This window comes from Mobula birostris, chromosome 29 (genome assembly GCF_030028105.1).
Source record: "Mobula birostris isolate sMobBir1 chromosome 29, sMobBir1.hap1, whole genome shotgun sequence".
NCBI classification, from domain to species: domain Eukaryota; kingdom Metazoa; phylum Chordata; class Chondrichthyes; order Myliobatiformes; family Myliobatidae; genus Mobula; species Mobula birostris.
In genome coordinates this window covers 15092874-15105486 of record NC_092398.1, presented here as the reverse complement: position 1 = coordinate 15105486, position 12613 = coordinate 15092874, and the positions used below count along the sequence as shown (strand labels likewise).

Below are 12613 nucleotides of genomic sequence, written 5' to 3'. Positions count from 1 at the left end.
AATTTTACAACATATGCCGGTAATACTAAACCCGATTCTGATTTTGATCTTCCAGGAAGAGAGTGAGCAAGGAGGACTGAGAATTGGGAGGAGAGTGGAAAAATGAGGAAGGACATTTTCTGAGGGATGGTGCTCGGAGCGGGAGATTGGTTCAGAGGGAGAGACCCGTGGATGTGGGTCCACAGAAGCGGGGAGAAGCTGGAGAGGTGGGGAGGGGGTTGAGTCGGAGTGGGAGTAGGGCCAGAGGAAGGGCAAGGCTGCTTGCTCCGGGGGGGGACAGAGGATCTTGATCTGCGCGCTGCTGGAAGTCGGTGCGGCTGCCCGACAATGGAGGCGTTCGTGGGCACCTGGCGCCTGGTGGACAGCGACAACTACGACAACTACATGAGGGAGCTGGGTGAGTGGCGCCGCGACCTTCAGCCTCCCACAAACCGGATCGAGCTCCGGGAGATAACGAGCAGAAGCCCTCACCTCAACAGGCCGAGCGGCTCCTCGCCCGACCCCGACCCCCGGTGACCCACGGCCCTTCACACCGGTTCCAGCCACTCCATGCATCCTCTCTGGGCACCGTTAATCAATACTCACGGCGACAACGGTACCCTCACTGAATTAGGCCAGGTCCTCGGCATTCGCGGGCAATGGAGACGCACGCTTCCCGCCCATACCACGAAGCCCGCTGACAATGATTTTAAGGAAGTCATTTGACATAATCTCTTCATCCAAACAACATCTCTGTATGTTTCAGCTGGTAAAAACCTTTAGGCGGAACCTTGTACAAACACACCCACCGTCCCAGCTCTGACCGCTGACCCCGGCCAGACATTAAACCCACACTCTAGACTCGGGCTCCTTCTGTAGACCTCCCCCTTTTCCCGACCCTAACTTCAAACCTATGTACCTGATTCTAGTGTTTCCCGTCTTGACCAAGGCTGTGGCTGGTGATATTTCTCTAAGTGCTAACACATCAAAGTCAACCCAATAGCAAGCAGGATTGACTGGCATCTGGAGAAATGCCAATATTCCCAATTGGTCAATAGGCCAACTTCACCAGTACATAGATCTGGTGGCAAAATGTTTGTGGATGGTAAGAATTTAGTGTATGAATGCAATAATTCTATATTGAGAGAACTTGCTGCTTTGTCATTCCACTTAACTGCATTTTGGGGTGGGGCTTGGGGCTTTGGAGCATTCTAAAATCTAAATAATTAACACATTTTATTTATCTTTATTTATTGATTGAGATAGAGTGTGGAGTTGGCCATTCGGCCAAGCCACACCACAACCCTGATTAACCCTAACCTAATCACGGGACAATTTACAATGACCAATTAACTTACCTGATACCGGTTTGGACTCTGGGAGGAAACCAGAGTGCCTGGGGAAAATCCACGCATTCCACAGGGAGAACGTACAAAGACTCATTATAGAATGGCACCAGAAATGAACCCTGAACTCCAGAACTGTAGTAACATCATAAGCAACCTTGGCTTATATAATATATTATATTTGATATAATATAAATGTGCTCAGTTGTAATTCTAATAGAATTACCTACCTAGTGCTTATTAATTTAAAGGAAGCCCTCTTATAGTATTATTGAGGTCCTCTGTATTGTACAATGCTGCAGTTCCGGTTTGCACAAGGTAGATCTCTGTTCTATTTAAGTGTTTCTGTTTCCCAACTCAGGAATGGACTTTGCAGCTCGACAGTTGGGCAACGTCAATAAACCCACCCTGGTCATCAAAATGGATCGGGATGAGATTACTCTGCAAAACCTTAGCACCTTCAGAAGCACAGAAATTACTTTTGTTCTTGGCAAACCATTCGACGAGCACACTTCTGATAACAGGAAATGCAAAGTAAGGTATTAGGAGGGTGTATTACGAATTCCTTAGTCGCCATATGATGTTTAAAAAGTCAGCAATATACAACACTGTGCCAAAGTCTTAGTCACATACGTGTAGCTAGGGTGCCTAAGACTTTTGCACAGTACTGTATTTTCAGTGTGGAGCGGAGAGCGAGTTTGTTAATCTGGCAGGAGTAAACGATGCTGGGAATGGAGATTAGGAGCACTTTGTCTGAAGCAGTTGTAATTTGGTCCCGTAACAGGAAACGTAAGTGTATATGAGCAATTTTGAGATTTGAAAGAGACTGCCTAAAGGTTTGTAGAGGAGTCATCAGGAGTAAAGAACATAGACTATATTAGAGTACAGCACAGGAACAGGCCATTCAGCCTACAATGCTGTGCCAAACCAGCTAAAAAGCAAATCAAAAACACCCAAACACTGATCCCTCCTACTTACTCCATGTCCATATCCCTCCATCTTCTTTACATCCATGTGCCTGTCTAAATGTCTCTTGAAAGCCTCTAATGTATTTGCCTCTACCACCAGACCAGGCAGCACATTCCAGGCATCCACCACTCTCTGAGTAGAAAACTTACCCCTCACATCCCCCTTGAAACTGCCCCATCTCACCTTCAATGCATGTCCTCTAGTTTTAGACATTTCTACCCTGGAAAACAGTTACTCTCTGTCTACTCTATCTATGCCTCTCATAATCTTATAAACCTCTATCAGATATCCCCCCCATGGCAGGTATGTTTATATATAAAAAAAATTCCATCCAAGTTCGGATGAAAAACAAGATTACATGCATTGTTAAATACAACATTGCCAGAGCTAAGCACACCCAAAGCCAAGAAATTATATCAAAAGCTTGTGGTTCTACCACTCACATTTCTGAATGTTGGTGGACAATTAATAGAACAAACAGAAAACAGGGCCTCTGGCCCACAATGTTCTGCCAATCTTAAAACCTACTCTAAGATCAATCTAACTCTTCCCTCCTACACATCCCTTCATTTTTCTGTCATCAATGTGCCAGTATAAGAACTTCTTAAATGACCTGAATGTAAAGCAACACACACAAAATGCTAGAGGAACTCAGCAGGCCAGGCACCATTGCAGCTTTTATGGAAATGAATAAAAAGCAGACATTTCGGGCCGAGACCCTTCATCAGGACTGGAAAGGAAAGGGGAAGACACCAGAATAAAAAGGTGGGGGGGGTGGAGGAGACGGAGGATAGCTCGAAGGAAGTGGGTAGGGAAGATAAAGGGCTGGAGAGGGAGGAATCTGATGGGAGAGGAGAGTGGACCACGGGGGAAAGGAAAGGAGGGGGGAGGTGATAGGCAGATGAGAAGAGTTAAGAGGCCAGAGTGAGGAATAGAAGAAGAGGGGAGGGAATTTTTTTTTTTACCGGAAGCAGAAATCGATACTCATGCCATGTATCTGCCTGCACCACCACCCCTGGCAGGGCTTTCTATGCACCCACCAGTCTGTGTTTTAAAAAAAACTTAACTCTGACATCCCTCCTGTACCCCCCCCCCCCATCCAATCACCTTAAAATTATGCCCCCATGCTTATGGGAAAAATGTCTCTGGCTGTCCACTTGATCGATGCCTCTTATTACCTTGTACATCTCTATCAAATCACCCCTCATCCTCCTTTGTTCCAAATAGAAAAGCCCTAGCTTACTCAACTTATCCTCATAAGGTGGAGGTTCCATGAATATCTCCAATTTTGATGGTGGAGGTTCCATGAATATCTCCAACACTGAATGTATAACTATAAAAGTGAAGCCAAAATGTTTTCTGTTCTTAGTTTGATGTGTTGGCTGCATATCCTTTCCCAGCCTCTGAAGATCCTAACCATCACAGACTGTAGCCAATTTAATTCACTCCATACCATAATAAGAAATACCAAGAGTACTGGCTCAGGAATGCCCACGGGACACAGGACAGTACAGCTAAGGGCTTCTGCTGCAGAATTGATGTGTTCTTGCCATGTTGTTCTAGGACAGCTGTAATACTCGGAACCACTTTACAATTATGTCCAACCAACACAGTGGTACAAACTTAATGCAACTAATTATTCCCTTGTCAGTCTTCTCTCAATCATTAGAATTTTACTGGAAGTGTACATCAAAAATGTTATCAGCTGTGAATAATCAGAATCAGGTTTAATATGTTGAGACATTTGTTAACTTTGTAGCAGCAGTACAATGCAGTATATGATAAATATAGAAAAGAAAAATCTGAATTACAGTAAGTATATTGTAAAGGCATCTGTTAGTCTTGCGAGACCATGGATCTGCACCTGGAAAGTCTTCACTCTCCAGGCCACAGGCCTGGTCAAGGTTGTATGGAAGACAGGCAGTTGCCCATGCTGCAAGTCTCCCCTCTCCACGACACCAATGTTGTCCAAGGGAAGGGCATTAGGACCCATACAGCTTGTCACAGAGCAATGTGTGATTCAGTGCCTTGCTCAAGAACACAACACATGTTGCCTCAGCTGGGGCTCGAACTCACGACCTTCAGATCACTAGTCCAATGCCTTAACCACTTGGCCACGTGCCCACGTCGTAAGTATATATAAAATAGTTAAATAAGTAGTTCAAAAACAGAAATTAAAAAGTAGTGAGGTAGTATTCATGGGTTCAATGGCCATTCAGGAATCGGATGGCAGAGGGGAAGAAGCTGTTCCTGAATCGTTGAGTGTGTGCCTTCAGGCTCCTGTATCTCCATCCTGATGGTAACAACGAGAAGAGGGCACATCCTGGTGATGGGGGTCCGTAATGATGGACGCCACCTTTCTGAGGCATCACTTCTTGAAAACGTCCTGGGTGCTACGGAAGCTAGTGCCTGTGATGGAGCTGAATCTGTAGCTTATTTCGATCCTGTGCAGGTGTCCCCCACCCCACTCCCAAACCAGACGGTGCAGTAGTCCCCCACCCCACCCCCGTACCAGACAGTGATGCAGCCTGTTAGAATGGTCTTCATGGTACATTTGTAGAGATTTTTGAGTGCTTTCAAACCAAATCTCCTCAGCCTCCTAATGAAGTAAAGCTGCTGTGTGATAAGTTCACACCTTGACTCCACATGACCATTTTCCTGTAAGTATGCATAATATTTTTCATGTTAATATTACAGAATATTTACTTTTAATTCAGTAATTACTTTGTTCAGTAATTAATTTTACTAGAAAATCTTGTCATTGAGTTTGAATCCCATTGTTCTTCTAACACAAAGACTGGGACCGTCTGTTTGCTGGGGACTGAGAAGTCATCTGTTTTAACTGCCCTAAGAAGATTAAGAATAATTTATTTGGCTGGCAGGTAATTATTTTTAGTCGCCATTCTATGCACATCCAACAGTTACAACTGTATTGTTTAGGTTTTTAGAGTTGGAGCATAGTTGGTGTCCTTGAAAACTGAAAACTAGTGGTCCAAAGGCTTGACCTTACAACCTTTAGGGGTGCATGGTCTTATTTACATTTGTCTCCTGATTTTTCACGTTGGATGCATATGACCCAAAGCAGTACTGCAGAGTCTAAACGGTCGATTGAAACCCGATGGGCGTTCGATTGTCGATCTTAAGCAAAACAGGGGAAAAATGTGCATATTATTTTGCAAATCATGTACCTTTGGGTATTCAATGCAAATTAAACTGAACTGTTATTTGCAGCTGTTTTAATAGCCTGCTTACAAGTATATAAAGCCCTTGCAAAAAAAAACCACTGCATTTTTCAAACCTGCGATGGCTCGGCACTATTCTTGACTTTTAAAGTAGGCACTAAAATGTTTACTCTGATCATTGTGGTCGTTGTTCCTCTCCGCGCCCTGTGGCGCATCAGGTGGCACACTTGCCGGTTTTTTTAGCATTTTGTCTGTTTTCTTACGAGGCCAAGTTGCTAGCTCGACACTCAACTCAGCACGAATGGGACGTGTGCAAGGAGCCGGCCGGATTTGAACCCGGGACCCTTCGCCTCCAAGTGTGGTGCAGATGCCACTACACCACCAGTTGGCAACTCTGATCATAAAGCAGCCAAAATCTACTCTGCAGCTCAGTTTTACCAATGTGCCCACACACACATTGTTCTAATATAAATGGTTGTTATGAAATGGTAATATAAAGCACAGATCCTCAAAATCATAATATCTTGACATGTATAGTCCTGTGCAAAAGACTTATATATAGGGCTATAAGACTTTAGCACATTACTGTAGTAATTTTATGTATTGCACTGTACTGCTGCCGCAAAAAAAAAATTCATGACGTGTGAGTGATGATAAACGTGATTCTGATATGGGTCTCTATTGTGGACTGAGAGTGGGAAGGGGGCAGGGAGAGGGGAATCATGGTTGAGAAAAGGGGAAGGGAGTGGGAAGCACCAGAGAGATATTCTGTAAAGATCAATAAACCAATTGTTTGCAATCAAATGACCTGGCCTGGTGTCTCAGGGCTGGGTGTTCTGCACCCACACCAAACCCCTGCCCCTGGCACTCCTTCTCTGCCACCTGTTCCGCGACGCTCCACCCTCACCACTCCCAACATCCTTTCTTCCTTCCAGATTTACAAACTCGCTCTCCGCTCCACGTTGACAAACATAGTCCTGTGCAAAAGTCAAGGCACCCTAGCGATATATATGTGCCAAAAACTTTGCATGGTGCTGTGCAGTAATTTCTGATGAGAATAATGCTTTTGTTAATTTAGTTCACAGTCAACTTTTTAAAAAAGCTGCGGTAATCTGAAACAAATGAGCGTTGACTGAAAAAGCAACTTGGAAAATTGGTCAGAAGTCGGAACTTAACACAACGATGTGTCTCCATATGAAATATGGAAGAGGTCTGGCCAAAGCTCATAACATTTATATTGGGCAACGTGTGGGGAACCATTGTGAGTGGAATATTTATCCGATTTATGATCTGCTGTGGAGTAATATGCTGGCTGTTGTACTTCCAGACAGTAGTAACATTTGATGGTAAAAAACTGACTCAGATGCAGAAATGGGACGGAAAACAAACAACACTTGTCCGAGAAATCAAAGATGGAAAACTCATTTTGGTATGTTGAGGAGAGCAAGACTCACTTTTGTTTTGAAAGCTCTTTTAAGATATATACATTGCTCAGAGGTTAAGTTATTGCGTATATTCAGAGGTAATAAAGCTGGGTGCAGATTTTGAGAATGGTTCGCAGTATCAAAAGTCCTGATATCAAACCGAAGCTTTTCCAATCTTGTCCCAGTGATATGTTTTAGCTCAGCATTGGAAGCAAAGTGTAAATTTGATTACTTCTCTGCTCAGTGGAGAAAAGAAGAAGTGAGATCAATATGGTCCTCTTGGATGGTCAAATTGTTAGTTCATCTATTCTAAGAACTGTGTTGGTCACTCTATATACACAAGAAAGTCTGTAGAACATAGAACAGTACAGCACAGGAACAGGCCCTTCAGCCCACAGTGTTGTGCTGTACCAGCTATAAAGCAAATCAAAAACACCCAAACACTAATCTCTCCTACTTGCACCATGTCCACATCCCTCCATCTACCTCACATTCATGTGCCTATCTAAGCTTCTCTTAAAATGTATTAATGTATTTCCCTGTACCACCATGCCAGGCAGTGCATTCCAGATATCTACCACTCTCTAAATAAAAAGACTCACTTCCCCTTTGAATCTACCCCCTCTCACAGTCAATGCATGCTCTCCGGCATTAGACATTTCAACCCTAGGAAATAGATTTTCCCGGTCTACTCTACGATACCTATGATAATCTTACAAACCTTATCAGATCTCTCCCCAGCCTCTGCCGGTCCAGAGAAAACAACTTAAGTTTAACCAGCCTCTCGTGATAGCACACGCCCTCTAAACCAGGCAGCTTCCTGGTAAACCCCTTCTGCACCCTCTCCAAAGCCTCAACATCCTTCCTATAGTGGAGTGACCAGAATACTCCAGAAGTGGCCTAATCAGAGTTTTATAAAGTTGCAACATAACCTCCCGGCTTGTGAACTCAATGCCTCAACTAATAAAACCATGAAATGCAGAGCACCACATATAAAATGCTGGACGAACTCAGCAGATCAAGCAGCATCTACAGAAAGGAATAAAGAATCAATGTTTTAAGTCAAGAACCTTCATCAGGGCTGGAAAGGAATAGGGTAGAAGCCAGAATAAGACTGTGGGAGGAGGGGAAGGAGTACAAGCTGGAAGGTGATAGGTGGAGGGGAAGGAGGAATGAAGTGAGATGCTGGGAGATTTTTTAATGTACTTCTGTAACTAGCAGTATATAGAGGAACTTTCATTCTCCTACAAAGGAGCCGATTAAAATGTACCTCATGCTTGGAATTAGATTTAAACTGTGAAAAGTTTTGTTATCCAATAATTTTAATAGGTCATTTGATACTTTTTCTCTAGACTCTTGCCTTTAACGATGTTGTAAGTGTTCGCACATATGAAAGAGAAGCATGAAGATACAATTTTTAGGTTATTTGCTGCAATTTCTGTTATTTGTTTCGCAGAGAGAAATGAGGTGTTATTGTACTTCTCATCTGTAATTCTTTTGAAAGACCTGAAAACGTATTGCAACGGCATTACATATTTAAGAACAATTGTCAGCTTCTGAATATTCTGCCCTCATTTGAAGTCCTTATCCTTCTACCAAATAATAAAGAATATGTTTCAAAATTGAAAGCTTCTTTCTGGTTCATGCAATTTAGAAAAAATATCCCACGTTGAAAACATGTTCCACTGAAGAAGTTGTTTGGATTATAGTTCCAAGTTTTTTTATTTATATTGTGGATCAATAAGTAATTGAGACAGTGGTGTTAAATAATTTTTGAAATCAAATTATTTTATTGTATTGCTATATGTTGCATGGCATTTGGCAGAATATTGTACCCATTAACCTTTACAAATGGTATATGGATACACAAGAGACTGCAGATACTGGCATCTGAGGCAAAAACCAAATTGCTGAAAGGACTCACTGAGTCAGAAGCATCTGTGGAGGGAAAGGTATGTTCAATATTTCAGGTTGAGATCTTGCATCAGTTCTGATTCCATCTGGAGAGTCTTCAACCTGATGACATGAAATCAATTTCTTCTGGTAAAATAAAAATTTCCTTTCCTCCTCCTCTCTTGTTCTATGTCCCACTCTGACTTCTTAACATCTTCTCACCTGCCTATCACCATCCTCTGGACAACCTCCTTTCTCTTATGGTCCACTCTCCTCTCCTATCATGTTCCTTCCTCTCCAGCCCTTTACCTTTCGCACCCAGTTGGCTTCACCTATCACCGTCCATTTTGACCTCCTTCCCCTCCCCACACCTTTTTATTCCGGTGTCTTCCCCCTGCCTTTCCAGTCCTGAAGAAGGGTTTCCACCCAAAATGTCGACTGTTTATCCCTCTCCATAGATGCTGCCTGACTTGCTGACATTTTGTGTGTGTTACTAGAGAGAAGAGAAGATAGGCAAGTATAAACAGGTGAGACAGGTTGGTAGATGGAAACAAAAGCAAAAACAAGAAGCTGGGCAGCTGGTGGGGAGGGTAGAGGCAGTGGCATCTGGAATGTTATTTGGAACCAGATTTTTTTTTTTAGCGTGTCGCACCAGATAGTCAGCCATTCTTGTCTGGCGTGTGGTGTCAGGATTGGTCTCCTTTCGGATTAACTGGGTCACGATATGAACGTTCCTGACTCAACCCTTGTTTTTTCTTAACAAGGCCGAGTGGCTAGCTCGATGCTCAACCCAGCATGGATGGAAAGCGCGCTCGGGGGTGGCCCGACTTGGATTCGAACTCGGGAGCCTTCGCTCCGGAGTCCGGCGCTGATGCCATTGCACCACCAGCCAGCTGGAACCAGATAATGGAGGCATTATGGAACCAGTTGGAAGAATTGACAACAAAGGCTAAAGGAGAGGAAATATGGGGTAGATGGAACCAGGTGAGGGAGATTAACAACTGGAAGGGAGGGGAAATGGAAAAGTTGAAGGAAGGAAGAGAAAACCTATATGGATTGGTAAAGAGGGAAAGGAACACAGGAGATGTGAATGACCTGAAATTGGAAAGTTCAGTACTTGGGTTGTATGCTGCCCAAGTGGAATGTATTGTTCTTCCAGTTTGTGTTTGGCTTCACCATGGCAGTGGGGACGGGCCAGGGACAGTCAGGTCAACATGGAAATGGGAAGGAGAGTTGAAGTGATGTGGAACTAGATGCTCTAAATGGCCACTCTGGGCATAGTGTAGGTGCTCTGAAAAATCATCACCTAGTTTGAACTCACCGATGTAGAGGAGGTCACATTACATGCACCAAATGCCACAGACAAAGCTGGAGGAGGTGTACATGATTCTCTGTCTCACCTGGAAGGGCTGTTTAGGTTTCTGGGTAGTGGTGAGGGTGGTGGTGTAGAGATTAGTGTTGTGTTTTTTTACAGTTACTAGCAGACAGGGAAAGTTGGAGAGAGATGAGCGGACCAGTCACAAAATGGTCCCTGCGGAAAGCAGATACAGGAAGAGAGAGCAGAGATGTGATTGGTGATGGGATCTCCCATTGCAGAAATAGATTGAGATCATTTCGCCCCACAGCCTCCGGTCATCCGCTTTACCTGATAAATCACTACAGCTAGCGATGGCAAGGTGTGGATAATGCACTGGATGCCAAGGTTAGTAGGATCAAAGGCCAGGACTGAGGGAGCTTTTATCTCTGTTGTGTCTGGGGGCTGGGGGGAGGGGGGTGTTGGTATCGTGAGAGCAGACCTCCAGGAAATAGAGGAAATGTGAGTGCGGGCTTCCATAAGAGGAGAAAGTCACATTTCCTGAAAAAAAGGCATTTCAGAAGACCTGGAAAGAAAGCCACATTTTGAGAACAGATGAGGCAAAGACAGAGAAACTGAGTCATATAAATGCTTAAAGAAACTATAAGCTGGAAAGCCTATAAAACAAAGTATGCTCAAACTTTATAGGTTTATACTCCAACTTACAGCATGTCTCCAGGTTATCTCTTGGTTCCTGTCTTTCATGTACATATCAGAAGTTCCTAATTTTATGAGCAATGGACTTACTTTCCTTTAACTCTCTTATCTTTCAGTCTGCCAACAACTCATATTACCTTGTATTACATATACCACCACCCGCACCCCACCGCCGCTGTTTCCTGCCAATGTGCTTTATTCCCTTAACACTGAACATAGTTAATGTAACCTTTTGTGATCTGTAATTATATAGTGGGTCAAAGTTGAGTGCACCAAAGAACGACAGTAAACTTGAAGATGATCAAACCAATGCTGAAGCACTGGTGTGGAGCAGTGATTACGAAATCATGAAGTCTATGTTTAAATGTACGTGGCGACGCAGCCTTTCTGGGTCCAACCAAGGGTGCCACTGTTCATACTTTACATCTTTCTCATGATGGCAACACACTACCGGATATTAAGAAAGCAGGTACTGCAAGTCTACCCCGCTGGCAAGTTGCTGGATAGCAGTGGAGCTGCATTTAGAGGATAAGAAATAGGAGCAGCAGTCGGCCATCTGGCCCGTCGAGCCTGCTCCGCCATTCGATAAGATCATGGCTGATCTGGCCATGAACTCATCTCCACTTTCCTGCTTTTTCCCCATAACCCTTAATTCCCCTACTAAGCAAAAATCTATTCAACCCTGTCTTAAGTGTATTTACTGAGATAGCCTCCACTGCTTCACTGGGCAGAGAATTCCACAGACTCACCACTCCAGGAAAAGCAGTTCCTCCTCATCTCCATCCTAAATCTACTCCCCCGAATTTTGAGGCTATGTCCCCTACTTCTAGTTTCTTGCACAATGTCTTGCAGCCTGCTTCAGCCACACAGGGAGGCGTCACTGGCATTGTGTGATCCAAACAGATGGTGAGGGACTTTTTAGTTGTGAATGCAAGAGCCTGTTGGACATTAATAATGTAAAATATTAAGAGTTTGATTGCAATGGGTTTATCGGCGAGATTAACAGTGGGGGAGCTGCGTGCCCTCGATCGTGGCGCAGACCAGGCCCTCATTTATGCCTTGGGGTTGGGCGCCTGTTGTGGCCACTGAGGAAGGCGACGCCGGAGCTGGCTGTGTGCCACTGGATGCCGTACTGGGTCGGAGAATGGCCACTCCAGTGTTCTGTTCACTCAATGAAAGATTGAGAGGAGATTTGATAGAGGTATACAAAATTATGAGGGGTACAGACAGGGTATAGTCTTGGTTTGTCCTTTTTTTTGTGATATCATTCTGGAGGAAGATTGTATCATTTTTTTAATGCATGCATTTCTAAATGACAATAAACGAGGACTGAGTGTCCTCATAATCTAATCTTAAAAAAAAATGCAAGCAAGCCTTTTCCACTGAGGTTGGATGGGACTACAGAGGTCATGGGTTAAGGGTGAAAGGTGAAAAGTTTAAGGAGAACATGAGAGGAAACATCTTTACTCAAGAGTCAAGAGAGTGTGGAATGAGCTGCCAGTACAAGTGGTGCATGCGAACTCGCTTTCAACATTGAGGAGAAGTTTGGATAGGTACGCGGATGGGAAGGGTCTGGAGGGCTATAGGAGTAGGCAGTTTAAATGGTTTTGGCATGGACTAGATGAGCCAAAGGGCCTGCTTCTGTGCTGTACTTTTCTACGACTCTATGAAAGCTGTTTTGCCTTTGTCTGTGGCTGCACAGTGCGATATCTAGAACTGCTGTGGCTTGTTCTTGCGGAAACATGGCTCCAGCACAACATCCATACACCATCAATCTGCAGGCCACGACACTCAGGGACTTGGGCTATA

The 12613-nt window shown here is 44.0% G+C and overlaps 1 protein-coding gene across 1 annotated transcript; it reads left to right on the top strand.

Moving 5' to 3' along the window:
• The first annotated feature begins 321 nt into the window (after positions 1–321).
• On the top strand, positions 322–8320 carry LOC140190287 (fatty acid-binding protein, brain-like). The gene is made up of 4 exons (XM_072246887.1): positions 322–397; positions 1687–1859; positions 6804–6905; positions 8253–8320. The coding sequence occupies exons 1-4, from the start codon at positions 328–330 to the stop codon at positions 8304–8306; spliced, it is 399 nt and encodes a 132-aa protein (XP_072102988.1). The 5' UTR covers positions 322–327; the 3' UTR covers positions 8307–8320.
• Positions 8321–12613: the final 4293 nt, after the last annotated feature.